Source organism: Aedes aegypti, chromosome 1 (genome assembly GCF_002204515.2).
Source record: "Aedes aegypti strain LVP_AGWG chromosome 1, AaegL5.0 Primary Assembly, whole genome shotgun sequence".
Classification (NCBI taxonomy): Eukaryota; Metazoa; Arthropoda; class Insecta; order Diptera; family Culicidae; genus Aedes; species Aedes aegypti.
In genome coordinates, this window is record NC_035107.1 from 208,816,959 (window position 1) to 208,839,476 (window position 22,518).

General features: G+C 37.7%; 2 protein-coding genes across 4 annotated transcripts in view; both read right to left on the reverse strand.

The window, feature by feature from the left end:
* LOC5570245 (serine/threonine-protein phosphatase 2A 56 kDa regulatory subunit epsilon isoform) overlaps positions 1–17,541 on the reverse strand; it is a 219,532-nt gene extending 201,991 nt beyond the window's left edge. The window contains exon 1 of one of the 3 annotated variants that reach the window (XM_021857396.1): positions 17,456–17,541. The gene's annotated coding sequence lies outside the window, so the exon portion shown is untranslated. Of the gene's footprint in view, positions 1–16,375; positions 16,563–16,673 lie in introns of those variants that run through there. The other 2 variants (XM_021857393.1, XM_021857392.1) reach the window with 2 other exon arrangements.
* Positions 17,542–18,844: 1,303 nt separating this feature from the next.
* Positions 18,845–19,547, reverse strand: LOC110674605. Its single transcript, XM_021838704.1, has 2 exons — positions 19,335–19,547; positions 18,845–19,270 (listed from the first exon to the last, which is right to left on the reverse strand). The coding sequence occupies exons 1-2, from the start codon at positions 19,429–19,431 to the stop codon at positions 18,867–18,869; spliced, it is 501 nt and encodes a 166-aa protein (XP_021694396.1). The 5' UTR covers positions 19,432–19,547; the 3' UTR covers positions 18,845–18,866.
* Between the last annotated feature and the right edge of the window lie 2,971 nt (positions 19,548–22,518).

Genomic DNA, 22,518 nt, shown 5'->3' on the forward strand with positions numbered 1-22,518 from the left:
TAATATGAATATTATCTCATGATTATGAGGTGCTAGATTAATATATTTTGGAGGTCATCTTTAACAATACGTCTTTCAGCCCCTGCGATTTTTTTTTTATTTTAGTTAAAGAAACTTTTAGAACTGGATTTTAGGTAATGCTAAACTTAAAAGTGCTGCAATACTCTGTATTGCAACGATTCCATACTTATGGTGGGTAGTGTAGGTATTACATTTTCATTTGCCGTAGCAGTTCCGAATGTTTTCAGGAGAGTTGATTTCACCTGCTTGGCTGGCCTAATAATTTGTCTGAAGATCAAAAGCTTTTTCTTAAGACAAAGTTTCAATTTTCTGCTAATAAGTCGATACAGACATTTTATATATTCTTTATTCACACTTATTTATTCACCGAATTCTCAACAGCAGATTTTTCGGTAATCCGTTCGGTGATTTTTTCACCGAGCAATCTGTAAATCTAGAAAAATTTCATCTGGCAAAAGCACCAAATTTTCTGTGGAATTGTTGATTGTTGATTGGAGGTTTTACTGAGCTTTCGGTGATTTTTTACAGATCTACTGGGACTTTTTCATTGTGTATTCTATTGGCATTTTACCGATTGAATATGTATAATTTTACAGAAGTTCTGTGAAAAGGGATAAAATTTCCTTTCGGATTTTCGATGACATGTTATTAATGCAATAATTTAGAAGCGTTTGCTGCATTCTAAATATAACTACCGTTTTGATTCATATTACGGACACTTAAGGCCTCTTTGAAGTGTGAGCCGACGAAAAGCATATAAATTAAATCAATGTCTATGATTCCTCAGCGTTATCATGCTATCAGGACACTTACCTTTCGAATGGTAGGTGAAGATTTGAATTGCACAACTTCAATAAATTTAAATAAATAGAAATGTGTGCCCTCTTCACGATTCTTATTCCGGACACCACCTCACTTTTGCTTCTTATTCCGGACACTTTGATTCAAATTCCGGACAGTTCGTGATAAGCAAAGTTGGAAAAGTTAAATCATTAAATAAACACTACCAGGCATAAGAAAAACGTCAAAACTAGTTAAGCATTGTAAATTTTCATGGATTGCTATGGAAAAATCATATTAAAACGAGTCTCCAAAATGGGAACTTTCGAACGGCAAATTTTGAAACATTTCAATTGAAAACTTTCCCATACAAAGTTGAGTGTCCAGAATTTGAATCAGAACGGTACAAAATGAATGACACGAATGGGCTAAACTAATTGATTGAAGTAAAACAATATATGCAAAATAAAACATTTTATTCCCTTTTTTAAACATGTACACCTTAATTTTATTAGGATTCTAAAACAGAGAATTCCTTACAATTATTATACAACTATCAATCAGCCTCACTTATTTTGGATGTCCATTTTCCATTTCACTTAGTTGTTAGTTATTCTATTTAACTTCTTCATTTGAAACAGCACCAATTTTGGTTCAAACCGCGGTTGGCATTTGACAATTGATTTCACAGATTTTCGGTGCAAACAGTGAAATATTTCATCTTCACGGAACACCATGTGAAAATTTTACAGAAATTTGTACTTTTTCTGCCTTTACAGAATATTCGGTAAATATTTGACAGTTCTGTTCAAAACATTAGTGTTTCACATAAAAATCCGTAGAAGCGTATTTTACAGTTCAGACCCTGTGGTTTATTTCACCGAATTATGTGTTTTATTCTAAGTGTGTTAGTATCATTTCAAATATTTAATTCATTTCTTATATCTAGGTGTTCTGTATTAAACAAAACTATCATCCTAATTTGGTAAAACATAATTAAGCTCTTATTAACATTTGATTAACAACATTTTATGTTTCATTTGCCGTAGCAGTTAGGATTTTTTACAGATGCGTTGATTTCACCTGCTAATAAGAGAGATAAAAAAACAGAGTTTACAATTTACTCAACCTAACCCTAGATACTTAAGTTCATCTGACCAATTTATTGGAACCCCTCTCATCGTGACAACATGTCTACTTGAAGGTTTCAAATAAAGAGCTTTTGGTTCATGTATGAATATTATTAGTTGAGTTTTGGAAGCATTACAAGAAATCTTCCATTTTTGCAAGTATGAAGCAAAAATATCCAAACTTTTTTGGTGGAGAAGCCAGTGTCATCCGCAAACAAGAATTGTTGACATCCCTGAGATAGCTCAGGTAAGTCAGATGTGAAAATATTGTATAATAATGGTCCCAAAATGCTATCTTGAGGAACACCAGCTCTTACAGAAAGTCTTTCAGACCTGGAGTTCTGATAATTAACCTGAAGTGTACGATTTGACAGATAACTTTGAATTATTCTAACAATGTATGTCGGAAAATTAAAGTTTTTTAATTTTACGATCAAACCTTCATGCCAAACACTGTCGAATGCTTTTTCTATGTCTAGAAGAGCAAGACCAGTAGAATAGCCTTCAGATTTGTTGGAACGGATCAAATTTGTTACACGTAAAAGTTGATGAGTGGTCGAATGTCCATGGCGGAATCCGAACTGTTCATTGGCAATAATTGAATTTTCGTTGATGTGGGCCTTCATCCTGTTCAAAATGACCTTTTCAAAAAGTTTACTGATGGAGGAAAGCAAACTGATTGGACGATAGCTAGAAGCTTCTGCAGGATTTTTGTCTGGTTTTAAAATTGGTACAACCTTAGCATTTTTCCATTTGTCAGGAAAATATGCCAACTGAAAATATTTGTTAAATATTTCAACTAAATATGATAAGCTACTTTCTGGAAGTTTCTTGATGGGGATGTTGAAAATTCCATCATCGCCAGGAGCTTTCATATTTTTTTTATTTTTTTTTTAATAATAGTTCTCACTTCTTCCAAGTCAGTCTCGCAGGAATTTTCGAAAACGTTCTCTTGATTGAGAATATTTTCGAAGTCCTGAGTAACTTGATTTTCTATTGGACTTGTAAATCCTAAATTGAAATTGTGCGCGCTTTCAAACTGCATAGCAAGTTTTTGAGCTTTTTTGCAATTAGTTAGTAATAATTTGTTTTTCTCTTTCAATGACGGTATTGCCCTCCGAGGTTTTTTCAAAATCTTAGATAATTTCCAAAAGGGTTTAGAGCCAGGGTCCAGTTGAGAAATTTTATTTTCAATTTTTTTGTTTCTTAATTGTGAAAAACGTTTCTTGATTGCTTTCTGCAAATCCTGCCATATAATTTTCATAGCAGGATCACAAGTGCGTTGAAATTGCCTTCTCCTCACGTTGTTAAGACGGGTCAAGAGTTTAAGATCATCGTTTATAATCACTGATTCAAATTTTAATTCACATTTTGAAATTGCTATGCTCCTGACTTCAACAATGGAATTTGTTAAAGTTTCAAGAGCATTGTCAATATCAAATTTTGTTTGTAAAGAAATGTTAACATCAAAATCAGAGTCAATATATGTTTCATGTATATTCCAGTCGGCTCGAAAATAATTGAAAGTGGAGCTGATAGGACTGAGAATCGCTTCATGGGATATTTGAAATGTAACAGGGACATGATCAGAATCAAAATCAGCATGAGTAACTAATTGGCTACAAAGATGACTAGAGTCGGTTAAGACCAAGTCAATCGTAAATGGATTTCTAGAAAAGGAAAAACATGTAGGGCTATCAGGGTATTGAATTGAGAAATATCCTGAAGAGCACTCATCAAATAAAATTCTGCCGTTGGAATTACTTTGAGAATTATTCCATGACCGATGTTTGGCATTAAAGTCACCAATGAAAACAAATTTTGACTTATTGCGAGTTTATTTTCGCAAGTCAGTTTGGAGCAAATTAACTTGCTGTCCAGAGCATTAAAAAGGCAAATAGGCAGCTATGAAAGTATATTTATCAAGCTGAAGTATATTTATCAAGCTGTGTTTGATGATGTGTATATGTTCTTTCACCTTACTAGAGAGAAATTCAAATTTTATAATGCGGCCATCGAGTTCACTATCTTTGTGATGAAGGCTTTTAAAACATCAACTATGGGGTGAGATTCTTTACAGACCTTGTCTCCAGCATTCGCCCATATCAAATGATAGAATGGGTTCATACCTGGATCATTGGAGACTTAAACATATTTTCGGAAAAACGGTTAATTTTGGTTGAACCTTCATATAATTGTGATAAGCGGCTCTGTTATGCTCAGAACCTATGAGCTAGTATTGTTATAAGTTGTTTCTCACCGAAGTATCAAATTTCTTCCTAAAAAAACTGTTATAGACTTCCGTATTTATTTTTTATTAAACTCAAACAAAAACTACAGGCGTATAAAACCCATAAGACGCAAATGCCCTCAAAACCCTGGCCCTGGCAAAATATTTCATTGTGACCATGAAAAACACGTTCTCTAAAAACTCCTCCATCCTCTGATACCAAACAAACTAATGTTTTCAACGATAAAGTGTGATTTTTAAGGTGGACAGTTTGTCACCAAAGTGTACGACAATTAGACGCTGTTTCTAACTTTGAGTGGATAAAACCTTTAAACTTCTTTACTTTATGTAATTATTTAGGAAAATTTTTACTCATCCAGTTTTGTTCACCACCGTTTACACAAATCTATGTACAGTCTCCTTTGCACAGAAAATGTGCTACACGATAAGAGGCCGATTTTGTGCTCGGCACTCATTTTTGAGCGGAGGAAATTCAGCGTGTAGTGAGTCCTACATTGAAGTTATGCGCGCTTTTAAACTGCGTAGCACGTTTTTGAGCTTTTTCGCAATTAGTAATAATTTGTTTTCCTCTTTCAAGACCAGAATTTGCTACTGAGGTTTTTAAATAATAATTTACGGAACAAGTTGCAGAATGATGATTTTTACAGCACGAGTCGTAAATTTATCCTACGAGGCTTGAAAACAAAAGAACAAAAGAGAAGGGACAAAAGGTCAAAAATCTTTTTTCAAAGTAGGAAAAATTTTCCACCATGCAAATCGTTTTCGAACTTTTGTCCTTTCGACCTTTTGTCCATAAATCTATGCAGAGCACGATGTATGGAAATTTGAAGGGACCGAAAAATCCATCGAGTTATAGAATATATCGAGTTGTGTAGAGTCGACTGTAGGTCCCATAACAATTGTGCAAAATTTCAGCTTATACGGTGAAACTATATTTTAGCGCCAACCGTTCAAAGTTTGTATGGGAAAACTTGCTTGTACAGAGAAAAAACGCCAAAGATCGCCCATTGACCTTTATAAAAATTCTGAACCCAGATCTCGATAGTTATTCAGAATATTGCCGAAGACCGCAAATAAATTCGACATTTTTGTAAAAAAAGTTATTCAATAAAAACATGTTGGCAAGACGACATTGATTAACACGTAAAGGAATAACAATAATAACAGAATTGGGCAAAATTCCCTCCAGGTATATAGAAATGTCCCCATGTCACTCGGACATCGAAAATAACTTTAACTTTTTCTAAAGCTTTAATATTGTTTAGAGCACTTTTGTTAAAGTAAGCCAAACGATATTCTTGAGAAAGCCCTTTCCGACGAATGCCAGGTTGGATTATCTTTTTCATAATGATTACTACTTGGACTGGGGAAAATTCAAGAAGATCATGTATTCCATTTTTCATAGCTTCAGTTGACTTTTAGTCACTTGAGAGGCCTTTGAAGACAACCTTGATCAAAAGTTCAGTTTTTCGTCATAAGTAAAAACGTGTGCTTTTTTTTCTTCAAGAGGTTTAGGAAGAAATTCGCAATCTTAAAGAGTTTCCGGAAAACGCGACAGTCATCTTCCTTGCGATTTGAAAGGAAACCTTGATTCGCCTAATGAAGTTCAAGATCTCCTGCCTAAATCCTCAAAATTCGGAACAACTGATCACGATTGGCGGCACTCTTTGTTTCTTTGCTTAAATCAAAGAGCCTGGGCTAGAGACTGCTTCAATTTGATGTTCGGAAAAGGAGATTGGGCAAAAATGTATGGAGTTTGGTCCCGGAATGTACACGGATGACTTATATATCATTTGAAAGATCTAAATGAGACAAAAAAAAGTTGATATAGGGCCAAAAATATTCGTCGTGGGAGAAAAAAGTTATGTGTGCTAGAATGGTGTAAGAAGAGGTATGTTTTGGTCTTTGGACAGTTCCTATTGAATAATATTTACTTGCGCAAATGTTTTGAATTCGTGACTATGTATGTGCTTAGGTATGTTTTTATCTTAATTGTAAATATTTTAAAAATGTTGTGATTTGACACAGATTTCAGAACGTTTTGAGTTGCTGAAATGTGAATAGGTACTTAAAACATACGGTGATAAAAAAATATAAAGATATAGGTATGAGCGTTTCTCAAACACGTCACTTTAGGTAACAGTTGGACACAAATATCAAATCGTATTATTCTATTTCAGTGTTCTAGCAATATGTTTGTATAAACCGGCGGTTTACTCAGGAAGGACTTTCCAAACTATATTCGTTTTATCATTACATTGGTTGTGTTGTTGTATTCTGTACTACACTGGAAGAAATACCTCGCTTGTCGTACACAGCTTCAGCGTGCTGGAAATCCGCGCATCAGTTACCTCACTTATATCTTTGATATCAATAACATTATACTAGCATGCTATTGTTTCTCAGAGAAGGAGATCATTTGAACTAGAAGTAACTGTTTGCTGTGAACAAACTGCCAATAATTCGAGCAGAACCATTTCGGTTTGCTATCAATGTCAGCTCCATTGGCGACGCCTGAGCACATGTGGCTCCACAAATGCTTCGCTAAGAACTGTGAATGTTAAGAAGTAATCATACCATCTTCCAGAGCTGCGCGACACACTTGAGCTGGGAACAGCTTTCATCGTGATGAACGACATGCAAAAACATGAGATCGGATGGTGGTCAATCAACAAAAGAGTGTGCATGTTGAGGATCAACGGTCGATCAACGGATGACAAAGACGCAGCTGGAACGCAAGTAGGACCGCCACCCATGTTTCCACGATAAGATCATTGTAAGAGATTAGAACGCCAAGATAAGGAATTGAGATGGACGATTGGGAAGATCAGTGCTGTCGGACTGGCAAACATGAATGTCCAATGCTGGACTGTTTTGCCGCCTCTAAGAATATGGTCATTATAGTCTAGCACCTTCTTCTAAGATAACCTTCCGTACCAATGGTGATCGCTAGTTATCCACAGTAAATGAAATCTCGAATCTATCAAGCAATCATCTCCGACATAATCAACGTCAAAATCTATCGTGGTGCTAACATTCACTCTACTCACTACCTGATAATTATAAAAATGCGCTTCAAACTTCCTGTCGTTAACAATGAACGGTACCGACGCCCGCCTCAGCATGACCTTCAGCGTCTGAATTACACGGATGTCGCCACAGCATCGTTCAACATCTCTAGCAAGCGTAAGCGGAATAGCTTTTGCTTGCTGAAACCCTTCTTGGCTATTGTACTACAGTAAAAATAGCCATCAACTCACAGGTGGAGTCATTGTGCGTTGAACGTAGTCTATGGTACGATTGGTTTGCTGAAGAGTTTAGAATTATTCTAGAGGAAAAAAAAGTGAAGCACCATACACAGAAGCGGAAGCAGCCGACTTGTGTTGATGACACAGGACCGGAGGTTCAAGGCAAAGGAGAGCATTTCAACGTCCGAATGTTGGACAAAAGCAGCCAACCAGATCCCACTTTGAGTGAAGTTAAGGATGACGTTCAACAGCTCAAGAATAACACAGCAATTGTTGATGATGGTATATGAGTGGAACTCATCAAGATGAGCCCGGAAAAGTTGATCGCTTGTCTGCATCGGCTGATAGTAATTACTATTCTTAAGAACCTGGCAGTTATAACATCTGCAAGAAGAGTAGAGCCAAGGGGTTAAATACTCTGCCTACAGAAAACGTTAGTGCTTATCTATCTGTCTTTTCTTCTATCTGTAAAACTTGCATAAAAATTGTCAAGGGCTTGTACACAAGTTACTGGAGGGTAACAGACGGAGAGAGATAGGAGATAATATAAGATATGCTGTCTTGGTAGTGTCATTCTCTAAACACACCTAGCCGTTCCCATAGGGGACGTTAGCCACAAGGAAGGACGTTTCAAGTAATACTGTTTCATATGGTATGCCCTCTTCAACATCTAATCCAATTTCTCTCGCCGTTCCCTTATGGTACCTATCCATCTAGTATTCATTGCTTTCTTCTCCATGCTCCCTCTTACTTCGAGCAAAATATATCGGTCTATTAAACCGATTAACAAATTCAAAAAAAAAAAAAAAAACAATAAGATCATTGGACTCCACGGCATTCGTATACCAATTCGTAAAACGATAATGATGGCCATTTTAACTTAAGACTGGTTGAATAATGTAGGAGCTCAGATGGTTTATACTAGTGAGCTAGATTGCCATTGATTTAAACACATGAAATCCTAAAACTACGCATATGTTACTGCGTAGCATTTAGCAATGAGCATATCAACTCACATTTAACGTTTTTCGATGCTGATGATGTTGTTCATTGAGGTTGAGTGGATTGAGTTGATGGTTTTATTGATCTCTTCGTAAAATTCGTCCTGGAGAAATATTTACTTCAGCAAAAAACAATACAGTCAGTTCTTTTATAAGACACCACACACTTTTCTTTCACCACTGTTTCCCAATTACTTTTCATCGAATGAGGCTGACTTTTTTTAGGATACAAGTTACCTTATTACGAACAAAAAATATCGTATAGGTCGGTTAAAAAACCGTTAGGAATTGTGATTAGTATAATGTGGATAGCAGGGTCTGGTAGAAAACTTTACTGAATAAACATATGTATTTTAAAATGATTTTTAATGTTATTACGGTCTAACATGTAATTTTTTCATCTTTGAATCAAAGTCCTAATTCACTTCTTTAAAACATAGAACATCTAATCATCATATAGGTGCAGAAAAATATATGTTTTCATTTTTAATCGATAAAAAATATAGCAAAAATATAATAAAATACATAGAAAATCCATCTCAAACCATGCGGAATAACTTTTTTCTCCCACGACGGATATTTTTGACCCCATACCAACTTTTTCTTGTCTCATTCAGATCTTTCAAATGACATATGAGTCATCTGTGTACATTCCGGGCCCAGATTTGCCCAATCTCCTTTGTCTAAAACATCGAACTGACTGCTCATTTCGATGCAATTATCAACATTATCCACCCTTGAAAAAAGGCGCGCATTTTAAAAAAACGTTCTTTATTCCATTTTTGCCACGTTTAGTGACAGTTTAAAAAACCACTTTTTTGGAAGGAAGTTGTGAGTTCACCCTTTTTTATGTTCGTGGTAGCAAACATGTTCAGTGAATAAACGAAAGTAGAAGTGACCTTCTAAGAGGTTGTTTTTTTTTTCAATATGGTCCAAGAAGGATTACCACCGCTAGCTTTCGCTAACGGGTCCAACAAACAAGGATCGAAAAGGGATCAATAGGTAGAAAAAGGTAGCACTGAAAAGTACTGCTTTAGGTAGTTTTAAAAACTTCCGAGAGCAGGAAAAATGTGGGTACGCACAGCACGAGGGTACGATGCGAACTCATTAGTCTAGGAGTATGATCTTCAGCTGCTTCCACGGTAATCAATGCCTGCTTACCGTTCGAAAAGAGAAGATGATGAATGATTACACACAGTATCCGTACTTGGACTGCCGTCCTCCGCCGCTTTCATTCGTCTAATTTTGGCACAGATTCCACCACGAGAGGTCTAGCCGAGCATGATGGCATGGGTAGTAGTAATTCCACAACAATGCCAAACACGACAGGTTGTGGCTTTGACCAACGCATATGCTATTTTATCGCGTAAAGGCACACTAGTGTTGGTACCATCGTCCTATTCCACCCATAGATCTCTACACACACCCCGTGCATGATTCTTTGCAGTGCTGGCTGACTTTTCCCTACATTCAGCGGTTTTCAAGTCGGGCTCCCCGGAGCACCAAGTGCTCCGCGAAGCGTTGATAAGTGGTTCGCATTATTGCATAAAATATCTAGTGTGTAACTATAACAATATATTTTTAATTATTAAGTTTTCCACTTGCATTATTTTTTATCGTCAATTTTTGTGGGAAAACATTTTTTTAACAAGCTACAAATAGACATGTTGTCACAATGGGAGGGGTTCCAATAAATTGGTCAGATGAAGTTAAGTATCTAGGTCCCATGTTAGATAAAAATTTAACTTTTAAAAATCACATTGAGGACATACAAGAAAAATGTATCAAATATGTAAAATGTCTTTATCCACTGATTAATCGAAAATCAAAACTTTGTGTTAAGAAAAAGCTTTTGATCTTCACACAAATTTTCAGGTCAGCCATGTTGTATGCTGTACCAATATGGACTAGCTGTTATAATACCAGGAAGAAAGCTCTGCAGAGGATTAAAAAAAAAATGAAAATGATTCCGAACCCCTGGTGTTCTAGTTTATTCTAGTTCTATGCTCAAAAACGGATTTTAAGTTTTCATCCGACGTTTCGGACACATCTATTGTGCCTTTCTCAACGAATTATCTGTGTTCCGTTTTCTCGTTAACATGTCCACAGCATAGGCAGCATCAGCCAACATAAAGAATTTTGCCCGTTCTGGTACTTAACACGGGCGTAGAATCCGAAAAACGATCCGGGTCGCAGAACTTCGATAAAGTTGCCTGTTTATCGCCACTTTTATTCTTATAAGAAAAATGACCCTCGAAAAACTAGACATTCGGAGCTAAAACGAAGGCAATGGGTTAAAAATATCCAAATTAGCAGCAATTTTAATTTTGCTTTTTTTTCTGGACGGATACGCATTGAAAAATAGGCTTTTAGTGACCAGCATCAACAAAGTCACTGAAAAATGGCTCGCTACTAACCTAGTTATTGATGATTATTGCTATGACCGCTCTCAACTATCATGCCAAACTATCCATGGCAATATTTGATCATGTTTTAGGAACGAAAAATAAGCGTATTTAAAAAATGTTCAAAATTGGATCCTTTTAATCGCTCTTTTCAAATATACTTTGTTTGTAAGCTGGAATAGCTAATCGGGTTATCATTATTTATTTTCCTTAACGGTGAAAAATGTCCTGGGAAACTTATTCCATTTCAAAAAATCTCAAAGTTTTGAGAAAATTTGATTCCGATTTGACAAAAATAATGTTTATGTGACACTTTTATCTTCAGTTATGATTTTCGAACGAAAAGACTTGTACGAGAAATCTGGGCATTTTTCACAAAACTATGACCAAACGCAGGAATTAAAAAGTAGTACATCTTAAAAATTTCAGTGATTGAAATTTATAAAATTCTGTTCTCAAAAATATTTCTTTAAAAATCTTACACGAGTTGGAACATAGTTTTCCCGGCTTTTCTTTATGAATTTTCTCAACGGTGGAAAATTTTGTGGAAAACTATTTAACTAGTAAACTTTTTTTTGTATTCTTTAGAAAATTTGCTTTCATTTTCATAAAAAAAAACTTTGTTTCTACGATGCTTCTTTCTCTGAGCTATGATTTTTCAAAGAAAAGGCACAAAATAGCACATTTTTTACAAAATTGGCCATAACTCAAAAACGAAAAAAAAAATACCATTTCAAAAATTTTAGCGATTAAAGCTTATGAAATTAACTTCTCAAAAATATTTTTTTGAAAATTTTCCACGAGTTGGAGCATAGTTTTTCCGGCTTTTCTTTACGAATTTTCTCAACGGTGGAAAATTTTGTGGAAAACTTTTTCCAGTTAACATTTTTTTCTATTCCTTAGAAAATTTGCTATCATTTGCTTTAATTATGAAAAAAAAAAACTTTGTTTCTACGATGCTTCGTTCTTGAGTTATGATTTTTCAAAGTAAGTAGTACCAGGGAAAAACAAAATATTTCCAACTAAGTTTTCCGGAAAAATAGGCGACCCTGAATTATTCTCAATTTTTTTTTTATTCATATATTGATGAGCCCTGCCTGTGGAAAAAGTTTCATGAATATCTGGGACCTTTCAACCCAAACCCGTACGGAAATAAAAAAAAAATCCCCATGTGTATTGTTCGTCTAGCTTCGTTGAGTTTGCACTGTAGGCGGTCAATGTTTCTCTTGTGTACATGCCTGGTAGCGAATCACTTTTTATTGACTTAGTTACCTTTTTCGACCTGGTCTCTAAAAAGTCACTATTTGCAGGTAAAAGTCACTAAAGTCCCTTTTTTCAGAAAAATAGTCACTAAAGTTACTATTTTCGTGATCTGATGATCTCTGTATCAGCTTCTTGAATTTGAATAGCAGGCCAGCAATGTTTTACTGGTTTTTATTAATCTAACGCAAAGATTATTTTTTTCGATCAGTGTCTAGTGAGGAAAGGATCCTTTGCTAACTTTGTGGAATAATTCAGATAAATACTGCACAGATATTTTTGACAAAATATCTGGAGTTTATTTGTTGACTGTCGTGATAAAACTTATGATAAAGTTTTGAAACTTATGTGTCGGCGCAATTCCTGACAGACCTGCTGAGTTTATTAGTATGAATTTCTGCGGAAATCAACGGAAAATACTCTTAGGCAGCGTCCATAAATAGCATTTTTTGGCCAATATTTGACACCCCCATCCCCCTTCGTAGCCTATTTTCCCATACCCAGACAAAGATCGAATATGACAAAGATGAATATGACAAAGATCGACCACCACGTGTGGGATTCGCATTGCAATTTTTGAGAACTTTCTGTTGGTAAACAACGACACATTATCAAACGAGTTGAAAAGGTTGTAACAATGTTGCGCTCTGTGATTGTCATGACAATTTTGCTTTTGATTGTGTCCTTATCCTCAACAGTTGCGACAAACGGTTGTGAGCGAGTTTGCTTTGTTGTTTGTTTTTTTGTCTATTTTGATGATAATTTGACTCACTGCCCATACCTAATACATGGTTCGTAGCAAAATCGTAGACTCCCCCATCCCCCCTAAAATACTACGTCATTTATGGACGGTCCCACGAAGTCTGTTGCTTTTCAGTCTTGACAAAACAAAAAAAAAACTGTGATTTTACTTTATCCAGCGACCAACAAACGGACCGAAACGTTGGTCAAAATAAATACAGGGCTGTTACAACAGCCGCGATTTTCCCGGATTTTGTTGATGCCACAAAAACTGCTTAAATACCTACAATCATGAATTATACTAAATTTATATTGTCATGAATAACGATATCCAAAAATCTAAGAGGATTTTCTAAAGAAGGCTAAGTTTTATTATGTATGTAGATACCTTTGGGGCCCAGATAGCCGTAGCGGTAAACGCGTAGCTATTCAGCAAGACCAAGCTGAGGGTCGTGGATTCCAATCCCACCGGTCGAGGATCTTTTCGGGTTGGAAATTTTCTCGACTTCTCAGGGCATAGAGTATCTTCGTACCTGCCACACGATATAACACTAAGCTGAGAAGCAGGCTTTGTCCCAGTGAGGACGTAACGCCAGAAAGAAGAAGATACCTTATCATAAAAAAATCCATTTAATTAATTTTGAAAGCAAATTTTCTTAACAAAAGTTAAGTTCATAGCTGGCTCAGATTTGGACTAACTATAGGAATATTACTGAAAATCGTGTAACAATTTTCATAAAACACAGGCATTTATACACATACTAAATTATACCAACAATGTTGGATCTTTGAACCACAAATTGATGGGGGTTTCATACAATAAATGGCTTGCATTTTAAACTTATTATTTTTTATTTATTCTTCATCTTATAAATAAAACAATATTTTTGCAAAACATGAAAAGCAACCTTATTTTTTTTTTTAATATGATGGTGTTTGCTTATCCATGTACAGTCAAACCTCCATGAGTCGATATCGGAAGGGACCATCGTCTCATGGAAACAAATGCCATGGAAAGCCGTTTGAGGGGACCATCATAGTCACCATGAAATTTTGTTTTTAGTATGGTTTCAAGAGTCGATATCGAGTCATGGGCAGTGTTGTTCAGACTCATTTCCCCGAAAATAACATTTTCCGAACTACGAAGCCACGAACTACAACAACCATGCTCTATCCTCCTAAGATAGAAAAGCAGATGGTTAAGCTTGAGTACTGCTCACAAGATCGATCAATTTTGATCCCAGAGAGCCACAATTCAAGTTTCGGTGAAATGAAATGAGTGAGTGAATGAGTGCGAATCATTTCACCGAAACTTGAATTGCGACCAACCGAGATCGAAACTGTCGGATCCCATGTGCAACACTCAAGCCCAACCACCTCCCCCTCCATCTCAGGAATACAACGCACAGTTATAACAGTTCATGGCTTCACAATTCGAATTTCGGGGAAATGAGTCTGGTCAACACTGGTCATGGGACATCGACTCATGGAGATTTCACTGTATTTCACAAAAGAAACGTCGTAGAAGAAATACTTGAAAAAATGTCGGGTTCATATAAAAAATATCTTCAGTATTGGCGTTCTAATCTTATTAATGCCAAAGATTATTTCGAAATTTTGATTAAAAGTAGTTTTTCCGGTACTTTGTACGTTCTTATTCTTAAGTAATCATTAATAATTATGTTTTGTATATATGGCAAGCAAAGATCATATCGATTTGTATTAAATATAGTTGCAAACTAAGCCTCCTCTCTGTTTGTAGAGGCACTTACCAAACTACATTAAACTGCACAATTTTATGCAAAATCGTATATTTGATTGTTGATGACAAGTAAATTTGATTACGCGAGTGTATCAACACAGTACTGACCCCATTTTGCTCCCACGAAAAGAGGACATTTCGTTTTCACTGTTTCATGTTTGTTTTTTTTTTCGAAGTCAATTTTTGGTTCTGTTGAAGTTTCCATGAGTATGCACAATATAGGAATGAAGTAACATTTATGAATTGCTTACTTTTTGAAACGGAAACCAAAGTTTTGAAAAAGGGTCTGACAAAATTGAGTCATCTATGTATTGTTTTATTGTTGATATAAAACTTGCATTATTAAATCTTTCGCCTGCTTACCATTTTTCCGGGCTACTAGCCCAAATGCAATAAACTAAACATGTGTCATCATTTAACTTTACCCTCAGTGGTGACATTAATTCGCGGATTTAAAAGACAGGCGTTCGTCATTGATTTCAGAATTTTCAGAAGCATTTTTGTCGTTCAAAATCAAGAAAATGTACTCTAAAGATATGTGTTCACTGTATTCTATTCTCCAACCAAAAACACATTTTCATCGAATAATTTTCAATTTTGAACAGAAAAACTACTCTTGAAGTTTCGATGATTACGATGACGGATTCTTGGACGTTAGGTCTAGCCTTTTATCTCTACAATGACTATTTCTATTCTAAATACGCGTTTCTATAAAGGCTGGTTAAACTCATATGGGCAGTGTTGCTCAGACTCATTTCCCCGAAAATAACATTTTCCGAACTACGAAGCCACGAACTACTACAACCATGCTCTATCCTCCTAAGATAGAAAAGCAGATGGTTAAGCTTGAGTACTGCACACAATTCAAGTTTCGGTGAAATGAAATGATTGAGTGAGTGAGTGCGAATCATTTCACCGAAACTTGAATTGCGGCCCACCGAGATCGAAACTGTCGGATCCCATGTGCAACACTCAAGCCCAATCACCTCCCCCTCCATCTCAGGAATACAACGCACAGTTATAACAGTTCATGGCTTCACTATTCGAATTTCGGAGAAATGAGTCTGGTCAACACTGCATATGGGCGCATGGGCTAATTGTTTCGAACTCAGTTTGAAACAAGTGTTATTTATTAATCTTTCGTGATATGATTGTTTTAGATACTTCAAGCACTGAGTAATATTTAAATTATTGTAATACGTCTAAACAATACTCTATTTATAGCACAAGAATCACCTAATTCAACTTTTCTAAAATTCATCAAAAAAAAGGATAAAGCTTCAATGCTACGTTTAGAAAGTGAGGGTTTACAATTTTAAATAAATTCTTACCGTAATTTTTCTTTTTAAAATTTTCGATTCTTTTTTCTTAAATTCTGGCATATGCCTAGCACTGCTGCTTAGCTTTCGTGCGCCCCGTACAAGATTTACCAGACATTTTAAACGGCATACTCTGTACTTTGATCATGTTGCATATCTATTGTAATTCTGTTAAGTTATTTGTATAGGTTTAAAGCGTTTAACCACAGACAAACAGACGTAACAGCTAGACCAATTACAAATTCAAAACATAATCACACGGACATTTACACCCAATGCTAAAAACACTTTATTTAAATAATTTATTGTTTGAATATAATGGAGCTAGTGCTCCGTGGGCTAAAATTCTTGGAAACCTCTGCGACTACAATGTCAGTCACTCCCGGGGATGACTTGCGAACGGATAAACCGGTCAAATGGAAATTCTAGCATTACAAAAAAAAGAGCAGCAACTCACCTTCAATTTGCATTCTATCCTTGCCCGGATTAATCCTTCGGGAAAGAACTAGCCAATTAGTGGTCCCAGGTCTGCAACTAAATCCAATTTCTTTCTCCGCGCCGCCAAGCAAATATTGATTCCCTACACAAGCACACAGACGGACAAACGGACCACTCACTTGCGACACGGTTCCCGAAAACGATGCCTATATTTATCGATGCAAATTATGACTAGTTTTAAGCAAAATCACGTCTCGTTCAAAGGCAACCTCCTTCGTCTCACTTTCGGCAAACTTTTTTTCTAAGGTGCTTCTCACCGACGAATCGATGCCACCACTCTCCGGACAAAAAGACCGCTCCCTCCGGAACTGCCTAGAAGTGTTGTTGTTCCGATGGACAGTAACGTCCCGGAGATTGCGCTCCGGCAGAAAAACGACGGCACGCCGTAAGAAAAAGAAACTCGATTCGAGAGCTATTTGCTTCCGCTACTCGGCGGCTGATGGCCCCTTCTTCTTCTTCCTTCCTTGTGGCCGCTGAACCGAATGCTGGTCGTTGTTGTTGTATTCCGAGCCGAGCTCCACTTTTTTTCCTCTGTTCCTTCACTCTGTCGTCGTCGCCTTGTTATTCTTCACTCTTTTTTCAGCAACCTTTTCTTTTTATCCCACAACCCGTAATAGAAATCGAAACGCAAATTTTATCGCACTCTCCCCGGCGGAACAGATCCCAGTTCCGGAATGGATTCCTGCTCTCTGGACTCGGGCCAGCCAAACTGGGTAACGACACACTCTTTTCACCCGCTTTGATTTTTCCTGTCGTCACTCACTTTTGCGGTTACCGCAAAACGAAAATCTTATTCCACCGCGGCGAACCGATGATACGACTTTTGGAAAACAGAAAACTCGCCTCTTCCGGCGCTTCTGCTAATAATTTATGGACAGTTTTGTTCTAGAAGGCGTCCGGCATCGACCGACTTCAAATTCTAGCACAACCCGGAACACTTCGCAATTTCACCGTCGATTTTCGTTTCGCGATTTTGCTCACTCGGCTTGGGTGAAATTTTCTTTTTCCCAAGATCCCACAAAAAAAAACTTCACACCACCTTCGGATTCGACACCACAAGTAGAGTCAGCTCTTCTTCTCGCACTGATCGGCAATTTTTCTCGCCTCCTCGCACTTCAGACAGCTCCGACCCTGGTGACTGTCGACGACACCGCTCTCCCTCTAGTTATTTGCATTGCTCCTCACTCCAGCGATAGACGTCCTTTCTCGAGTGTCAAATTTTACCCCCGAAAAACGGTACTCTCATTCACTCCAACATACACTCGATCTGACGTCCAACCGAGCCGAGAGGAACATTGCCGAAAACGGAACACAACATCGGGGCCTCTCCCAGCGCGAGTGCGTTTTATTCGGCATGGTTGGTATGAGTGAAAGGCCAGGGAAGGAAAATTGCAAGTACGGCAAATGGCATCAAGACAAGTTCCTTTACTTTTATCTACAGTATTGGACAATACATTTGCAACTTTTCAATTACCCATATTTTGCGATTTTGTTCACCACTTAGACTTTAGTGATCTGAATTTCTTCTTTTTCAGATTTCGCTCCCCCTTTTCGATCACCGCCGCCCATGTAATTATCCTGATGTACATGATGTTCAGAAGAGATGGTCGGGTTTTACATTGTTCAAACCCGGACCCGACTTATTTTATTTCTTCAAACCCGGACCCGACCCGAACCCGAGACAAAAACTGAAAAGCAAACCCGGACCCGACCCGAATCCGAAAAATTTTCGCTGTTTAAACCCGAACCCGACCCCAAACCCAAAAAAGTTTTCTCAGAAAAGCCTGAAAAAACCCGAGTTTGAAAAGATGATAAATTCATCATTTCTGATGCATAAGGAAGCTTGCAGGTTGCTCATCTGTTCAAACCCGTTCGAACCCATCGGGTTCGGGTCGGGTTTTGGGTTTGAAAACCCGACACCCGACCATCTCTAATGTTCATCTCCGGCCAGCTCAATATTAAACCCTCTTTTCTTTGCTCTCGGCCCACCAGCTGGTCTTGTGTTCACAACAAAACCAGCTGGTCCTCCGATGTTTACAGTAATCGTCTTTGTTCTCACGCTCCAGCTGATCGTGTTCTCGTGTTTAAACCAGCTGGTAGTGAATGATATCAAGGATGAAAGGTAGATGGTGTTTGAAAATGTACCATCAATACATTGTTGCCAGCTTCTCAATTTCGTCATGAAAGTCTGAGGGTTCATTCACATATTTCATAACGCCGGAAATGGCCATTTTAGGCACCCACCCCACCCCCTCGTAACGCTTTTTGGATAAATATTTTAGAAATTTTGTATGAGCCGTAACGTTGTGAAGACACCCACCCAGCCCCTTTAGCGTTATGCAATTTGTGAATGGGCCCTAATCATTCGTGAAAATTACAATACTTGAATATACGTAACGAAATGAACAGTAAAGAACAAGCAACAGAAATATTTATTATTCGATAGATATTTAAAAGAGTTGATAGGGTGGTTTACCGGGTCCCTTCGGCAGGTAGCTGAGCGCTACTCTTCTCGCATAAGCATGATACCTCTTAAGTGCACGCCTTCTTTCGAGTTCCTCCAATACATGGGGAGGTATCTCCTTTCTGGGAGGCTCCTCCTCACTGCTCGTGTCGTAAGCCTTCGGTTTCTTCGCCATTCCTTCTGCGTGTGGCTCTGATTTCGAGTAAGATTTGGGACCATCTTGCCTCTTACGATCCCCTTCAAGCCGGGTAACTGCACTCCTAGCGACTACCGATTTTACTCCAGAATCTCGTCCAGCATTGTCTGGCCGAAACGACCTGAATTTCAATTCCAGAAGAATCGATATTCCGTCGTGTTTTGCCTTCATCTCACTCATCGTGGTTTGCATAGCTGGGAAATAAATAGTTTTACAATGAGGAAAAACCGCGTTCAACCGAAAATATTTCATACTTACAATGGACCGCTTCGACCATATTGGCGAATTGCTGACGAAACTGCCGAAAGCTCTTACGGTGTTTTTCGAGTCGCATTTGGATTTCACGGTTGCTCATTTTGAACAAGTATTTCCGCCGATCTGAGGAGATTATTCGTATTCGGATTATCCGTCAACACTTTCACAGCTTTCACACGTCTGATTGTGATCCGTTTTGCGCAAACATATGGCGTCGCGGTGTCACTCATTGGCGCCGATCTAGGCGCCGACAACATCAAAGCCACAGACAAACAGACGTAACACTTAGAACAAATTTGAATTTAAATCCATCACTCACTTCACAACGTCATCATTTAGTGAGCATGTGTTGCATGTAATGCTGTTTAATGCAACAAGATCTGCAGGATGCGTTTAAAACACCACACACGAAGAAAAACAATGCGCGAGCCTCTGATTAGCAAATTTGTTTGGCTTTAAGTAAAAATGTTGATCAAACACACTAGCAAATCGGCCATTCTTTCATACCAGAGATTCTGAATCTGATTTAACTGGATTCAAATCCTGCACTGGTGCACGACAGGAGCTGAAGTGAAACCTTATAAGGATTCGTCGACTTCAAATACACGCCCATCATACTGCCGCACACTTTAGCTCTACCAAAAGATATTATAGTACAAGATAGAGATTGTCGCTAGTGTTCCCATTGTTTGCCTTGCCGAACCATCCTTGCATCTGGTGGGTACATAACTGTCAAGTTCAAAAGCGAATGTGTTAAGGCCAAACATTTTGTTACTCGACAGCAATTACTATGAAACTCCGCTGACGCTCATGTACAAGACACAAAGAAAACAAATGAACTCTTCATATTGCTATTTTTGTGACGATTTGTGTTTTTGAAAACTGCGCGCAGCTGTGGCAGTGTAAACATTTGGACTCTACACATTTTGACCTTAAAGCTCAAGTAAAAATGAAGCAAATGTCAAAAGTGAAAGAGCAGTTTTCACCGTTGAAATCGACAAATCGAAAAAAATAAAAACACACGGCTGTTTTATTTCCAAAATAAAAGACTGTGTGTTTTTATTTTTTCCGATTTGTTGATTTCAACGGCGAAAACTGCTTTTTCACTTTTAACATTTACTTCATGTTTACTTGCACCTTAAAGGCGGCAGCGGAGTTGTCCCGTGTTTTGCTACTCTTTTTCAGCCACGCTTAACAAGATCCACGTAGCGCATGTGTTCGAACTTTACAAAATGAGGCAATCAATGCAGAACTGACTGAATGAGTGAATATTTTATATAAGTCGCACTCATTTTGTGTGTTGCCAATGGCCAACAGGTTGTGCGCGGATCGATGGAAATGAAAGTCATCAGTCTTCTCCCGCTCAGCAGCAAACAGTTGGCCATTGGTAAGATGAGAAGTTTTTCGGTTTCGGGATTTTTTCTGGCAAAAAACCGGAAGATGGTCGAAAATGCAAGTATTTTCCCCAAGTTGGGAAGTGCTTCGGCAATTCGAAAATATTTGAACAATATTTCAAATTGGAAATTTTTAGAAGCATGTTCATGATGTTCAGAAGCAAAATAAAAATGTGTTCTCGTCACTCATTTTTGAGCGGAGCAAGTTTAGCGTGAAAGTACAATCTGTTTGACAGTTATCGCCCCGGCATGTTACCGACAGTGACGACAGCGACAATCTCTATCTTGTACTATAATATCTTTTGCTTGTTTCTCCGGCATAAATGTAGGCACGTGCAATCACATGCATTGGGGTCCTAAAACTTTTTATAAAACTTTGTTTTTATTGACTAACACGATAGAGCGTTTACTACTACTTTGGCAAACTTCCCAACTAACATTTAGTGCAAATGTAAACATTCTCTAGGCCCTCTTTATACGGCTTCATGCTGAGTAAAGGCGCTGTACATACGAACGAAAGTTTCTATGCGATCCTTTTACCAACAATTCTGGCGAATCTATTCTGCTACTTTTAAGCTGTGTTGGCAGCTCTTATAATCATACCGATCATTGCTCTATCTCGACAGTTATACGACAAGTAGCTGTGTAACATCTTTGGAAAGCGCTTTCTCAACCATTTCGCAACTGTTGAATAATTATTATACAGCTTCGCTGTATAGACCATTTCCGTGAATTTTTTTTAATGGCTTATATGCTTTCTGCCAATTTACTGAATAAACTTTCCCAAGGAAGCCATATGTTTTGAAGCCTCTAACTATTGAAAAACAATGAAAAACTGGCGGCACAACAATACGCCCCACGGTCCCCTACAATTTATTTTTCTCCGATTTTTATTCGACCCCTTCTTCTCCTATGAATTTTGTCTCCACGTTGTGGTGAATATTTGATCAGCTGATTCGAGTCAATCATGACAGATACCTTTATTTATGTTTTCATCCGCCACTTCCACCGTGGCTAAAATCAACAAACCCATCCCGGAAACCTGGGAGGGAGGCACCGATACTACACACGAAATATAGAACAATGTTTGTTTGAACTGCAAGATAACTCCAGCTTGCCAACAACAATCAAGGCAGGCTTGGGGAAAATCGCTAGTTTTCTTTTGTTGTGTACTTTCGATTTTTCTTGACAAACATGGAAAAAGGGCCACAGTTTTCTATGCACTAAATATTCATTTTTATTGGAAAAAGGAAGACGATGCGTTTTTCAATGCTTTACATCCATTCCGATTGAAGGGTGCTCACGTGACATTACTTGCATTGTGTGCATGATTGATTTTCATTCGATTTTTGTCACTTTTGATGAAATGCGAAAATGTGTTTTAATCAGTTACGCGCTTTTTCCATATTAGTCCAATGTTTGAGATCTGGGCTCACAGTGACAGTTCGTGACAGCAGAATCCCGGCTCACTGTGACGTACAGAAATTTTGTATTGGTTTCTCCCTCCCAGCCGGAAACCATCTTGGTGATGCTGCTGGGCGTCAATGTTTTTAACTTTGGTTCCCCCACCGGAATTTGAAGGGTAATTGTGTGCGCAATTATTATTGCCCCGTTTTTATTTGTGTCGAGACTGCTCGAGCACTTCCCATCGTCGTAGTTCTACTAATTTGATGGTAGAACAGATCGGGCACGATGAAATCTTTCATGACAACGGCGGAAATTCTTTTCATCTCCATCGCCTGTGGCTACTGTTGTGCTCCGCTTGCTCCTGCTCGGTTTTGTGGTTGGCTGAG

Bases quoted from the DNA above. Each gene is read 5' to 3' on its own strand.
- LOC110674605 (XM_021838704.1), bottom strand. From the start codon at position 19,431: ATGAGCAACCGTGAAATCCAAATGCGACTCGAAAAACACCGTAAGAGC. The intron at 19,271-19,334 runs GTAAGTATGAAA...TTTATTTCCCAG, and splicing joins TATGGTCGAAGCGGTCCATT to CTATGCAAACCACGATGAGT.